We start from the raw sequence: 15,142 nt of genomic DNA on the forward strand, positions 1-15,142 counted from the left end.
GATACTGAATAGCAATAAAGAAACTTATTCCCTAATGCTGATGGAGAAGTCGAGTCAATGATATTCTAGTTCCTACTGTCCAGAAGAGACAAGGATATGTAAGATTTGGGCTTTGCGATGCTCAGATTGTCCACTGAGACAAGAGGTTAGATAGCATTTGTGATGACCAAAGTGTTCTAGGTTGGGCTTTACGAAGAGCTGATTTCCTTCCTTACGCAAATGAGGGATAACTCAAAAGACCTCCATAGTGGAGATACTACCATCTAGTGGCAACACCTAGGGAGTGCAGCCATTGCTTTCATTTAAAGTCTCAAAATTGCCTTTGGCAATAGGTTTCTTTTTACACTAGTGCCATTTTACGTTCTTTTCTTATGCTCCTCCCCATTTTCACTGTCTCTCTCTTACATATGTGTTTCCTAAATTGTACTCTCTACCATTAGCTAGCAAGTAAATTTAGGTTAGTCCATTAACCTCTATGAACCTCAGTTTTTTTCAACAATAAAATGGGAAAATAACACCTACTTTATACAATTATTATGAGGAATAATTGAGATAATATATGTGAAAGAGCATTATTAGCATACAATGCCATATCAATGCAAGGTATCAAAAAGGAAATTTAATGATTTAAAAAAATATTTCATATAGAGAAATCGATGATGTTTAAAAAGAAATAAAAAATAGCAAGAGAGTGTCTTGCCTTATCCTATACCAAATACTCATGTTCCATAAAATATTTCCATGTGTTTATGTAAGATATAATGAAGGAAACTTCATCTAAATTGAAGTGTTCAGTCACTGCATATAGTCCAATTTTCTAAACTCATCATTCTGGGAACATACGAAGTGTCTTACATGCATTACCTAATTTGATTCTTTCAACAATCCTATGAAGTGGATGTTTTTACTGTCACATTTAACATATGATGACACTGAGGTTTATAGAAGTTAAGTAACTCACCAAAAGTCACACAGCTAGCAAGCAATGTTACTTGGATTTAAACCAAGATTCGTCTGACTCCAAAATTCATGTTCTTAACCAGATAATGCTAAACTGCTTTCTAAATTTACCTAACTCTTATTATATACAAATACAAATAGATAGGAAGCACTTCTGCAGTAGTAGATTAAAACTCTCTGAAAATTTGCTTCTTCATAAAAGTAATGGGAACACTAGAAAATATTGTCAAAATAATTTTTCTCAGAACTCTAGAAATAAATCAAAGGTTTGCAAGAACCAGTTTATTCAAGAAAAACAGCTGAATCTCTGTAAGAATAGTAAGCTTTGTGGCATATTAATTTGCCCTATTCCCATCTCTCTCTTGAAAACTCTGCAGTAACTTGAAAACAAATATCCTTGCAACTACAGTAGCTGTGAAAACCAACAGCCTATTAGCCACTGGCAGGGGAAAAATGGGTCTGGAGCTCTCCAAAAGCCTCATCTCTAGAGAGTTATTACTATTAGTCCTGGCAGCTCCCTGAAAAGCTCCATTCTCAGGGCTTGTCTTTATTTGACTTGACTCAGAGCTTGCTGTGCACAAACAACCCTGTCCCCAGGGAATTTATTCAAAATAATTAGTGGTAATTGTTTAACATGGCAGCTGCCCGAGCACTAATACCAATTGGGGCTAACAAATAGGTGACCAAAGAACTGGAAAGAAAACCAGGCATGAGATATTACTAGGAAGCTTTAAGAAGCTCTGGTACGTTCCTGGAAATCTAGAAGGCCAACATATGTACAGGCTTGTGCATGTGCCCAGGAGAGACCCGACAACGCTCTAATCTCTTACCTCTGGCTGACCTGAGGCTTTGTGCAAGCAAAAAGTGTGTGAAGACTAAGGCAGAGTTGCAAATTGCTTGGTGGAGCTTTCAAGGTGTACTCCAACATGCACAGAGTCCCTCAGTAAAGGCTGGGAGACATTGGTTCAAGGATATTTCAGAAAATCTATGTTCCATCATTAGCTGAACACAAAGATAACTGAGGAGAGACTTCGGTGGTGGCCAACAACAGAGAATACAGGCTTTACAGAATTAGTCCAAGAAAATCACTAAATCAGGAAAAAGCAACAGTAACAACCGGCAGTGACAGCAACGGTCCCTGTGAAGGCAGGGGAAGGGGATCTGAAAATGTCTGGTTTTCAACAGAAGATTATAAGATGTACGAAGAAACAGGAAAGAGAGGCCCATACATGGCGGTGGGGTAGGAGTTGGGGAGGGTGGTGGGAACAGAAACCATTCCTGGAGAAGACAAGACATTAAATTTAGTAGACAAAAATTTTAAACTTTTATAAATGTGTTAAGAGTACCAAAGGAAACTGTTTAAAAAATTAGAGGAAAGGAAGAAAACAATGTCTCACCAAATGGAGACTGTCAATAAAGAGCTAAGATTTTTTTTTTTTTTTTCCTCAGAACCAAATAGAAATTCTGGAGTTGAAAAGTGCAATAATCGAAATTTAAAAATTCACCAGAAGAGCTCAATAGTAGATTCAAGCAGGTGGAAGAAAAATGTAGAAAACCAGACAATAGGTCAATAGAGATAGCCAACCTGAGAAACGAGAAAGAAAAAGAATAAAGAGAAATGAACAGAGCCTTAGAGGCCTGTGGGACACCATCAAATGTACCAACACATGCATCATGGGAGTCCAGAAGGAGAGGAGAGGGAGAAAGGGACAGAAAAAATATTTGAAGAATAAAAGCTTAAAATGTCCCAAATTTGATGAAAAACATTAATCTGCACATCCAAGAAGCTCAACAAACTCCAAGCAGGATAAACTCAAAGAGATCCATTCTGGATACATCATAATAAAAGGGTCAAAATCTACAGACAAAGAGGGAATCTTGAAAGCAGCAAGAGAGAAGCAACATGTCACATACAAGGGATCCTCAATAAAATTAGGGGATGATTTATCCTCAGAAACTGTGGCAGTCAGAGGGAAAAGACCGAAAGAAAAGATTGTTCACCCAAAATTCCATATATAGCAAAAATATTTTCCAAGAACAAAGGAGAAATTAAGTCATTCCCCAAAGAACAAAAACTGAGAGAATTCATTGTTAGCCTGTTGCCCTTAAAACAATACTAAAAGGTGTCCTATAGGCTGAAATGAAAGAACACTGGACAGTAACTTAAATCTACATGAAGAAATAAAGAACATTGATGAAGGTAAATGTAAAAGTCAATATAAATGTATTTTAGTTATTCATTTTTTTCTCCAATCTGATTTAAAAGACAACTGCGTAAAGCAATAATTATAAAACTATGTTAGTGAGCTTATAATGTAAAAAGATGCAATTTTTATGACAATAATAATAGAAATGAGGAGATAGGGAACAAAGCTATATTGTAGCAAAGTTTTTCTATACTATTGATATTAAGTTGGTATTAATTTGAACTAGAATATTTTAAGCAAAAATGTCCATTGTAATCCTCAAGGCAACCACTAAGAAAATAACCAAAAACATATGGTATAAGAAACAACAAGGGATTAAACTGGCATACTAGATAATAACCATTGAACACAAAGGAAAGCAGTAAAGGCAGAATAGAGGAGCATAAATGGCATAAGACAAAACATACAGAAGCACAAGTGGCAAAAGAACAATTAGATAAACTTGATCAAATTTTAAAACTTTTGCATGTCAAAGAATACAAAAAAAGTAGAACGAAAGCCCACAGAATGGGAGAAAATATTTACAAATCATATATCTGATTAGGGTCTAGTATCCAAAGTATACAAAGGCCCATTACAACTCAAAAATTAAAAAGACAAATATCCTAACTTAAAAATGTGCATAAGATTTGAATAGACATTTCTCTAAAGAAGATATACAAATGGCCAATAAACACATGAAAAGATGTTTGTCATTAGCCATTAGTGAAATGTAAATCAAAACCACAATGAGATATCACTTCACACCCATAAGGACAGCTAATGTAGAAGACAGACAATAACAAATGTCGGTGAGGGCATGGAGAATGGAACCTTCCTATATTGCTAGCGGGATTGTAAAATGTTGTAGCCACTTTGGAAAAGAGTTTGGTAGATTCCAAAAGTTGAACATAACGTTACCATATGACTCATCAATTCCACTCCTGAATATATACCCAAGAGAACTGAGAACATATGTCACAAAAACTTATACATGAATTTTCATAGCAGCATTATTTACAATATTGAGAAAGAAATAACCCAAATGTTCATCAACTAAGAAATGGATAAACAAGGTGGTATATCCACACAATGGAATATTATTTGGTCAGAAAAAAGAATGAAGCGAAAATATACTCTACAACATGGATGAACCTTGAACACATTATGCTAAGTGAAAGAAGCCAGGTGCAAAAGGCTATATGTCGTATAATTCCATTTATATGAAATGTCTAGAATAGGCAAATACATAGAGACAGGAAGTAAATTAATGGTTTTCAGGAGCCAGAGGCCGGGGGAAGAGAGCAAGGAATGGCTGCCAATAGATACAGGGTTTCTTTTGGGGATGAAAAAAATGTTTCATAATCAGATAGTGGTGATGGTTGCACAATTCTGTGAATACACTAAAAACCACTGAATTCTACATTTTAAAAGGACGAGTTTTATGGTATCTGAATTACATCTCAATAAAACTGTTATTTTTAAAGGTTATAAATATAAAAGTCAGTGGATGAAAGACAGAGCATTCTTTCATAGTACAAAGATCTTAAAGATTAGATTTTAAACACCATGGAAACACTTACGTAAGCTACTAGTAGCTCTGCTTCCTGGTCTTCTCCCCTCAGTTTCCTCACAATTTTCTGGATGAAGTCTTCGAATTTGGTGGCCATATAGACATCTTCATTCTGTAACTGAAGTCCACCACATTTCTGTCTGATCTCTTCAACCAGCCTTAAAGTAAGAACCAGTTCATGTTACATTTTTAAAGGGTTTGGGAGGACTGTATGATTACATTTGTCAAGTTGCTTTGAACTAAGACTTACGTCACATGCCTATTTAGATCTTATGAGATCTTCTAAGATAATCATCAGAGAAATGGAGAAGACTGGGAGAAAAAAAATTAAAAAGCTGTCTTGAAGGACAGTGACAATGTTTTGATTTGTTTTTAACTTTATACATGACTAAAAACAAAAGAAATCAAGGCAAAACATTTTAATTACTTGCAATGCAAACAAGATAATAAAGGACGGATAAAATCAGTTCCTTTCTTTTCTAACGTATTCAAGGAATAAAAAAGAAAGAAAATTTCCTAACTGTAAAGATTATGAGAGACATAAATCATATTGTAAGATTATGTATAAGTATAAAACAAACATTTGTTCATATTACATGATTAATATAGGTACTAACTAGAACCATACATCAATATCATTTTTGAAGTCTTTTTCAATCCTTTGATTCTTCACTTTTAATTTTTTAAATCACAATTGTTATTTGATATTTCTTGAAGAACAATGGTGTACTAGATGCAGAAGAGAAACTGTACCACAGTTGTTCAGTCATTTATTCTCTAAAAGAGATGAGGTGCCTTGCTAGTTCACAATAATAATGTCTGATTATTATGGTAAGTCAGATATTCAAACAAGAAATGGGTAATTCCTGCAAGAATGTCTTCCTAGCAAAAAAAAAAATTAAAGGACAGTAATGAAATCTTTAGTTGAGCAAGTTAGAAGTTTCTGGGAAGTCATGAATCATAGCTCAGAAATCTGTAGTTTGAAGAACCAAAACTCTTGACTTCTGATAATGACATTTGTTCTTGAGATGATCATTCTTGATTACTGGACTAAAAAAGCTTCATGAACAAAAGTACCTTGTCTTGTTCGTGACTGTAACCCCAGTGCAAAACACTGTTCCTGATATGCAATAAGTGTTCAATACATTTTGTGAAGTAAATGAGTGGATAAATGAATAAACAGAATTCATCAAGAACACTTGCTTTATCAAAATGAAGCATTATGCCAAGAGGAGTAGCATTCTTCACTTTGTTTAATTAGTGAGTGTCCATAGTATGGCCCTCAAAGTAAGAACACCTCTGCAGCACCTTCCATTATTAGGATCCTGGCACGCTCTTGGTGCCACGGGTATGTGTGTGTGTGGGAGGGGAGCTTTCTAGGACTCTAGCCCTTTCAACTTGCTGTAAACTTCTGTAGAGAGATTCCTTCCATAGGGTGATGATCTCTACTCTTGCAAGTAGCCTAATAATCTTCATTCTAGATATATCTTACTGAGTAATTTGAGAGGACAGGAAAAGAAGATTTTGGTGAGAAGTGTAGCCAGTGTCAGGTATCCTTCTGGATCAGACTATGTAGGAAATTCCTAATTAACATTCTCACCCAGAACGTCCCAATTCCAATGTCATATTGGAGGAAAACCAGCTAAGAAAGGCAAAATTTTAAAAGAAACTAAAAAATGGCAGGGTTTTCTAGGGAAATAGGAAATAGGAAAATGACTGCTGGTTAGTAACAAAGAGAAGGGAATAAATATATGTGTTTGACCATGGAAACAAACAAACAAACCAAAAAAAGATGAAGAAAAGAGAAATATAGTATGTGGGTAGGATAAAGTAATAACATCCAGAACGAAGGATTTAGATTTGATTTTCAAAGTCAAAGTCGGAATCCCTAGTGGAGGGGTATGAGTCAATAGGGTGGTGGTTTTACCTGACAACATCCATTGAGCTTGCTCCAGATTTAAAGAAGTCTGTTGAGTCTTCAATAACAGGGACATTGCTTAAAATTCCAGCCCAGATGACCTACACAACAAGGGTAACTTTTGTAAGGGCTGTGCCACATAGAATTCACGGCCAGAAACTGGCTAGCTTCTTATCAAATCTATTCTTCTTCATCTTGGACACGTAGCTTGACTACATTTCTCAGCACCTCTTCAAGTTTGATGCAGCCATATGACTAACTTCTAGCCAATGAATATGAGTGGAAGTAACCTGAATTCCAAGTCTTGGCCTGCGGAAACCTCCCTCACACAAATCTTTTGTCCTACTTGGCTGTCTGGAATGGAACTGACCCCCAAGGTGACCTTGAAGATAGCAGAGCCTGAGTCCCTGAATGACTCCGCGCCTAATCCTCAGGTGCCAGCTTCACCACTAATCCCTATGCCAACCTAAAACTGCTCTGGATTATTTATGTGAATGAAAAATAAGTTTACATATAAATTTTGGGGTTGGTTTCCTATTGTAGCTAATACAGAAAAAAGAGGAAATAAAATTCCATCCTCACTACTCTGAGGACCAAGGGTACCAGGTACAAAAATGCTTTGTTTTTCAAGGTTTTCCAAGGCAAGAGCCATGGGAAGGACGTCACACATTCACCTTGATGGTCTCTGCCACCTTCACCTCTTCGGCTGTAAGTTCTAACACTGATGTCTCGCCTGCTGAAAAGTACTGAGAGGCAGGAATCATTTTTCCATCTTCGAACTGCAGGTTTCTCACCATCAGCTACAAAATAGCAATGCAAAAGCAGAAAAATTGACGATTTGGACAATTCAAAAGTGAGGTTGGTGGGAGAAGGAGTCATATATATTACGTGAGTATCAGGACTAGCTTATTTGGAAAATACAAAAATATGGATTAAGAGCCCTCATCATTATGTGTAAAAGGACTGAAATGGTATTTTAATAATGGCAACAGAGAGGGAAAAGTTAAGTCTAGGGATAGACACATCTCAAAATGGATAATAAGCCCCTGAACGATTGACATCTGGATGCATATATTTGGACTAAAACCTACTATAACTACTACTATTATTCCCACCATCTGAACACTTACTCTGTAGCATGAGCAGTGCTAAGTATGTATGTACTGAAGTGTCTTATCCAATCTCATAAATCCGGATAGAGGCAGGTGCCATTATTATCCCCATTTTACTGATAAGGAAAAGGAGGCTCCATGAGGCTAACTGCCCCAAGCCACACAGCTAGTAAGTAACAGAGCTGGGGTTACAACCCAGAACTAGCTGCACTCTGATGCCCAGAATCTTAATAACCGATCTATCCTGCAAACTACCGGAAAGTATCTGTAAGCAGCAAATTCTCTTTTGCTTTCTCTATGGGGAAGCTGCCCAAGAGCCCCTGAGGCCAGATCCCACACTGCCAAGCGTAGGCAGTGTGGTCGGGCTAGTGTGTGGTGAGGCGAAGGCAAGGAACGTCCGGAAAGGACCATATCCAACTTATTCGATCCTCCCAGACTCTGGCAGTGGGAAGGCAGACAGATGGAATTACTTTCTCTGTTTTTTTTAATGGAGAAACTGAGACTCAGAAGGGAGAAGCATTCTGCCCAAGACCAGTTAAGTGGCAGAGCAGGGATTCTCATCCTGTCTCCTGACTAAATTCCAAGCTCTTACTACCGTATCACAAAGCAGGCTGTGCAAGTCCTCGGGACCCATCGAACCTTGTTCTCATCCAGGCACACAGAGCTAGTTCATCCCCAGAGCTAAATGGGGCAGGTACTTTGAGCCTCCTGCATCCCACTGCAAGCCAGATTATCTTGTGGAAGATATTCTCTTGATAGTTCAGGTTATAGAAGGAAACCAAAATAGTTATTTTATTGGTGACCATACTGAATACTCACTGCTTTTCCATCGTTACCAAAAAGAACAAGTCCGTTTTTGGTAACAAGACCAGGCGTCTTGGCACCTTTAATTTCCAGTGGTTCTCCAGGAGGCACGGAGCTCTTCAGTAATGACGAGCCATAGAAAGTGACCATCTAATAAACAGATCAAACCCAGATTGCAAAACGAGGAATTTACACCTAGGAATAAGGGTGGATGCAAGCAGCACTCCCTGCAAAAAGGCTGGAATTATCATTTATGATACAATTGGGACACCCCAACGCGAGCGACTGTACCCAGCATCTATAGAAATGACACGAAGCAAGAGATTGTCTATGAATGTATGGTGGAAGTGTTTCAAAAACGCCTCACATCCAGATGACGTGTATATACATTTATCATTTATTCACATTGATGGAAAGGAGAACGAGATCAAAGCTTTCACAGGCTGAAGGTAGGGGTTTCAAGGGGTGTAGAGGTGTTGGTAGGGGGTCAGTGAGGGTAGATGCAGAGAAGAAAACAGACTATTACAATGCAGTGAGATCATTGCTGGCAATTACAGGATGCTTTGTGGGTCAGTTCATGAAAACAGGACTGGATTTAGAATGTAATCCAGAGAACTCAACACTAATTGATTTATTACAATGACTATCAGCTCTCCTTTATTGAGCACTATAATCGTTAACATTTACTGAATACTTATTTTATGGCAGAGACCAAGTACTTACATGAATTAACATACATTAACTCATTTAATCTTCACAACAACCCATAACCTATAAAGGAGGTGCTATTATAGTCCCATTTTACAGTAAGGAAATCAAGGCACCCAAATGGTTAAGTATCCTGCCCAAGGTTACAAAGCAAATAATGGCAAAGCCAGAATTTTAACTGAAACATTCTGGCTTCAGATCCATTAATCCCTGAACTAAACTTCCTCACTTGGTCCTTCATTGATCCCTCATATTTTTATAGGTACCTAATATGCACTAAGAACCCTGCTTAAGCGCTGAGATTATCAAGACAATAACGTGAAGCCCTTGCTCCTAGGGTTTCCTAGTCTAGTGGTGGAGGAGGGGTAGATACATAAAGAGACACCTACAATGCATAATATGCAATGTCAGAGGTAGGCAGAGCCTTGTTGGAACAGAGAATTTGGACACCCAACCCCACCAGGCTGGGTGTGTGAGGTCAGGAACTTTCTTAGAAAAGGTGAAACCCGAGAACCTGAGTTGAGTTGAGATTCCCCAGGGATTAGAAGGCCCTTCCTGCTCCTGTCCCTGCCCACCTCCCCTGTCTCATCTCTCCTCTTGCCTCTTACACACCTGCTCGTCATACCTAAGGTTCCAGCTTCATTGCGATTATTTGATTGGGTAAATACACTTTCCTGTCTCTAGGTCTTCACCTCTTTTTCTCATTCTCTACCTGTTGACCTTTTCTTAAAGTACAAGCAGGTAGGTCAGCTGTTCTAGGAAGCCTTACTTAACACACCTAAATCTGGGCCTCAAGTATGTACAGCATTTGTCTTAAGGCATTATGAGTGTTTATTCACTTCTCTGCTTTTTCCAGAAAACTGCAGGCTCCTTGAGAGCAGAAGCCATGCCTACAGTCTGCCTCACATCAAATGCTCAATACATGCTGAGTAAAGAAGGGTGGGGGGTGGTTTTTTTTAGCAGGTCACATATACCTAGGATCACAGACCTTCCACATGACCAAGGGGAGGCCAGAGGAAGACTAGACTTTGTGTAATATCTCTTATGAAGGTAATATGGAAAAAAAAAATTGGTCCCTAGAACATACCTGTCCATTGATCTCTGTCCAAGCTCCAGGGACTTTATCATGGCCCCGGATCCAGTTATGTAAAACTTCAGCAGACTGCTCCCAAGAAATCTAGGAAAGCACAAAGCACAGGCTGACCCTGCTAATGTTGTCTGTGTCGAAGGCAACAGAAACATTTTTCTCCAACAGAAGCAGAAGTCGGTGGGAGTGGGGCTGGCTGGCTTGGAGATCTACCTTTCGGTCAGGACACAGTACACTGGGGGCTACTTAAAAGTAGAGGGTCATGAACTCTGAGATGGGTTATCGACTTGATAGAAGTACCTCGGCATTTTCCTTTTTCTGGATACCTTCGTATGTCGCCCCTTCTTCTGTCTGGGGAATCCGAAGAGCTTTTCCATCGGCTATGAGTTGGACAGCTTCCACCTAAAGCCGGAAACGTTAGCTGTGTGATAGCCCAGTGGGCAACAATGGCATGGCTGTTTGACCGAAATGTCTGCTTAACAGGATTTCTACATATAACTCTGTCCAGAGAGTCAGACTATGGGAATGACTACCAGTTCTTCAGATTCACAGATATGTGCCAGGCAGTGTGGTACCTACTTTATGTAAATAGCACTTGCAACATGATGCCAGTTCTGCAAGATGGATATTATTGCTCCTGACTCACAGATGAGAAAACTGAGGCTTAGCAGAGTTAAGCAACTAGTTCAAGATCACAGAGATAGCATGTAGGTGTCAGAAGCAAGATCTACATCCAAGTCTATCTACTGCCAATATCAAGCCTGTACTCATAAAATGCCTCCTTTGTTTAAACAAATTTCAATCTCCCTTTGATGAGTCAATGGAAGTTTTTGGAATATAATTGTAAAATAGGTCATTATGGGTTATTTCTGTTCATCACGACGATTCTAGCAAGTGATATATTATTATATTTAAGTAATTCTGCTTGCTTTCTAGCTGAGTACACCTGGAATTAAAAAGAAGTTAACATCTACCCCTGAGTCTGATTGCCTTTGGAATGTGTCCTGCATTCTCTTCTATGCAATATTTATATTTGCCTTGAGTTCAGAGCCTCACTCTTTCACTGAGAAATCTCAGATTTCTCTCTAAGCCCTCACAGCTGCTGACCAAACTTCCCAAGAGCACATAGAGGGAGCCAAGTTCACAGCTCATTCATTCTACCCACTTCTAGCTATAATATCACCCAGGCTTAGGTACAGGATCTGGGCTTGAGCAAATGCCACTGAATACATATGATCCTATTTCTATTGTAATTATAATTTTTTTTGTAATTATCATTTTTATAATTACAGCTCTTACTGTGTGCCAGATGCTTTACACAAATGCCATTTAATTTTCACAACAACTTTATAAGTCAAGAAGTATTATCCACATTTTATAGATAAGGAAACCAAGGATAAAGAGGCTAAGTGACTCATCTATTGTCATATGACAAATAAGTGGTGGAATGAGAACCCTGGTGTCATTAAATCATTAAATTCCTTCAAATACTTTTGAAAGAAGTTCAAATTACACAGCGAAAATTCTTAAGATTCTGTACACTTCTTTACAATTAGTCATTATAAACAGGGTTGGAGATTCAAGTATTTGGTAAAATAATCAAAGCAGATTGCTAGTTCATCTATTTGATCATTGCTCTCAGAAGAGCAAGTCTGCTTCATAGACTAAGACATTTTAAAGTTTAGGTAAATATAAATTGAATTTTGTTTTTCAGATTTATATTTTTAGTAAAAATTCATATGAGCAAGTTTTCGATAAAGGAAAATAACTTCAAAACTGTAAAGGTTTACTAAATTCTTCTTGATGGCATAACTATACTGACCATGGCCTTGATTCCTTCAGGAAAAAGAAATCGATTATAAAGCGTATCCACTGTGTCATTGGGTTCCACATCACATGATCTCTGAAGAAGGATGGGTCCCGTGTCTAAACCATCATCAGCCCAGAATACAGAAAACCCAGCTTTCTTATCTCCCATAATGAGGGTCCTGTGAAAAGAAGAGTTTCAACTTAAAACGTTGGTGAACTGTATCATAAAGTAATGAATAAGCGATGTTAAAGTACAAGGTAGTTACAATGGAAAGTAGATGGTGAATGAAGCTATTGTGAGAAATTAACAAACAGTAGAGCTGGGAGATGTCAGCACTCATAAAAAGCAGTACTTAATGGTACTGCTATTTTATGCATCCTCATATCTAAAGTCTTGTTAACACATGCTGATAACTTACAGTCTACTCAAATAGGCATGAGAGTCCATCATTGCTACTACTGACTGACTCTTTGGTGTCAGCTTTCTACTGCAGCATCAGGTAATTTTGCCCACCTGGGTCTAACTCTTAACATCGTACTTGACTCTCTATTAGGCAGAATAAGATAACGAAAGATAAAATAGAGGATACTCAGTGCAATGTGAAGAGGAAAACTGATTATTAATTTAAGCTGTGTAATTCAGGAATAAGCCACTTAAAGCTAGAAGTAGTTCTAGATTGCCTGCATAAATTGTAGTAAAAGATGGTTGATTAATTGAACTGTTTGTATTTTGTGTACTACAAAGCTTAGCCTAAGAGAAAATGCTAGCCCTGTAGGAGCTTGTCATAAATATAGTAAGCTGGATATTTGGATAAATACATAGAAAGACATCAGAGAGCAGGCTAATATAGTATAATGCGGTAAGTCAGCCATGTTCACAATCTAAGCCATTTTTACTTGAGTAATTAATCAAGCCAGACTTAAATCAATCAATCAATCAGTCAGTCAAACACTCTGTTCAGAAATATTGAAGAATTAACTGGCATTATGTTATCAAGAGCCCTGAAAATATTCATATACTTTGACCCAATGATACTGCATGTAGAAGCAATATGAAATGAGAAAAAATACAAATACAAAGATAACCACTACAGTAATATTTAAAGAAAAATCATTCATTAATCAAACTTTAAATACACTGAAATGTCTTTTTGTCGCATTTAAACTGAATATCGATGTTCTGCCTGTTCAATAACCTGACGCTGAGGGATACCTCAGAGATGTTCAGGTAAAAGAGAGTAGAGAGGATGGGAGAGGCCCACCTCAGCCCAAAGCGTAATGTACCTATGGTACTGGGTACCTCCAGCGTATCAGGCATTGTTCTTAATATTGGGAAATACAGCAATAAAAGTGTTAGACCACAGTCGTCTTGTCTTCCCTCAAGAAGCTTAAAGTTCAGTGGAGGAAGACAGAAAATGAAGAAGATAATCTCAGGTAATCCAGCATTTCCTGAAACATACTTGCAACGTTCTATGCAAAAATGTTCTATGGTAAATAAGTTTAGCTACACTGTGTACTCAGAATCCCTGTTGAAGATTGTGATCCTCACCTCAAAGCACATGTTAAAAGCTCTAAGAAGTCCTGCGATAAATAAATCCAGCACAAACCAGGCTTGTCTGACCATAGAACCTTTGTTTGCTTGATACCTAGTTATAGCCAATGGAGCCAGTACTCCATAGACTATTCTTGGGAAAGGCTGTCCTGGCTTCTCTAGCTCTCAGGGGAGTTCAAACAATAGTAGCAATCATGCAGGACCTTACAATTGTTCAAGCACACCTAGTTCCTTGATTACCTAAATAAAAAACAGAAAGATTATGGGCAGTAGAAATAGGCCCATCTTCTCCGTTATTTAAAAAAAAAAAAAAAAAAATCTCACCAGTTAATAGCAGAGGCTCCTCTGTGCCTGGGAAGAATGGACGGGTGATAAATGATGGACCCGTGCTTTGGGCTGTCAATTACATCCATGGGGATGAACTGCGTGCAGAAAGGAAGCACATTTAGCTCGGCACTCACGGATCTGTAAGCCTCTGCCACCTCCTTTATGGTCTTGCCCTTGACTCTCCATCTAGGGAACTTGAACACAGGGGTCCCATCTCTCTCTGCAGCCAAAGCTGAGCATGAAAGAGAAGATTATTTTCATCAAAAAGAATTTTAGCCATAATTTTATATTGCTATGAATTTACACATTGTAATTTTACAGTTTCATGAAACATTTACAAATAAAACATGGTGAAGAACAACTTAGATTCTGACCAGGATTTTACCTGCTACAATTTTAGCATGATCCATTCATTTTTCTAATGTGATTTTTACCTATATATTTAAGGCATAATATTTTTGAACTTAAAAGTTTGTGGCTAGATAACATTTTGAGATTTTAACTGAAGCATTTTCTTTTATAGATCAAAATTTGTACCTTTATTACTGATACAACTACTTAAAGAACATTTGCTTGTTTGTTTTTAAATTTGGAGCCAAGTGTCAATACATCACCACCCAAATCAGACACGGTCAGCCTCTAACACAAATAGAAAACCTCAAGTCCCTTCCCATGCCTGTTTCCTGCTTGGTAGAGGTTTGTGGGGGAGTCCCATTTTTCCTCCGGGAAAACTGTTGATCAGAACACATTCTCCCCACCAAACAGGCAGATCCCAAAAGATAAAGGGAGAAAACAGCTGAGTTGAGCCTGTCTAGTTCCTTTTCCCAAATTCACTGATCAGAAAAGCTAGTGGAGGAGAGAGGCCAAGGATTGAGAATGCATGTTTCCTGTAAGGGTTCTGCTATCCTGGAGTGGATTTGAGGCTCTTCCCTAAGGGAAATGTTCTTTCCCCAAGGAATGGATCCATCCTACCTCTGTGTCAAATGGAATGACACGAGTCCATTTTTTCCATAATAAAATATCATTTTTACTAACTACATACCTTACATATATTAAATATATGTATTTATTTTCCATCAGCACCAAGGAACTACATTTTAGGCAAT

General features: G+C 38.0%; 1 protein-coding gene across 1 annotated transcript in view; it reads right to left on the minus strand.

Moving 5' to 3' along the window:
- Window positions 1-15,142, minus strand: part of ALDH1L2 (aldehyde dehydrogenase 1 family member L2) — a 55,968-nt gene that overhangs the window by 28,711 nt on the left and 12,115 nt on the right. Inside the window, exons 3-10 of the mRNA XM_011386953.2 lie at window positions 14,034-14,268; window positions 12,171-12,336; window positions 10,649-10,750; window positions 10,349-10,438; window positions 8,569-8,703; window positions 7,312-7,437; window positions 6,647-6,738; window positions 4,730-4,877 (exon numbers count right to left, since the gene is read on the minus strand). Coding sequence (XP_011385255.1) covers window positions 4,730-4,877; window positions 6,647-6,738; window positions 7,312-7,437; window positions 8,569-8,703; window positions 10,349-10,438; window positions 10,649-10,750; window positions 12,171-12,336; window positions 14,034-14,268 — 1,094 coding nt within the window. The remainder of the gene's footprint in view (window positions 1-4,729; window positions 4,878-6,646; window positions 6,739-7,311; window positions 7,438-8,568; window positions 8,704-10,348; window positions 10,439-10,648; window positions 10,751-12,170; window positions 12,337-14,033; window positions 14,269-15,142) is intronic.

Source organism: Pteropus vampyrus, unplaced genomic scaffold (assembly GCF_000151845.1).
Source record: "Pteropus vampyrus isolate Shadow unplaced genomic scaffold, Pvam_2.0 Scaffold16, whole genome shotgun sequence".
Lineage (NCBI taxonomy): Eukaryota > Metazoa > Chordata > Mammalia > Chiroptera > Pteropodidae > Pteropus > Pteropus vampyrus.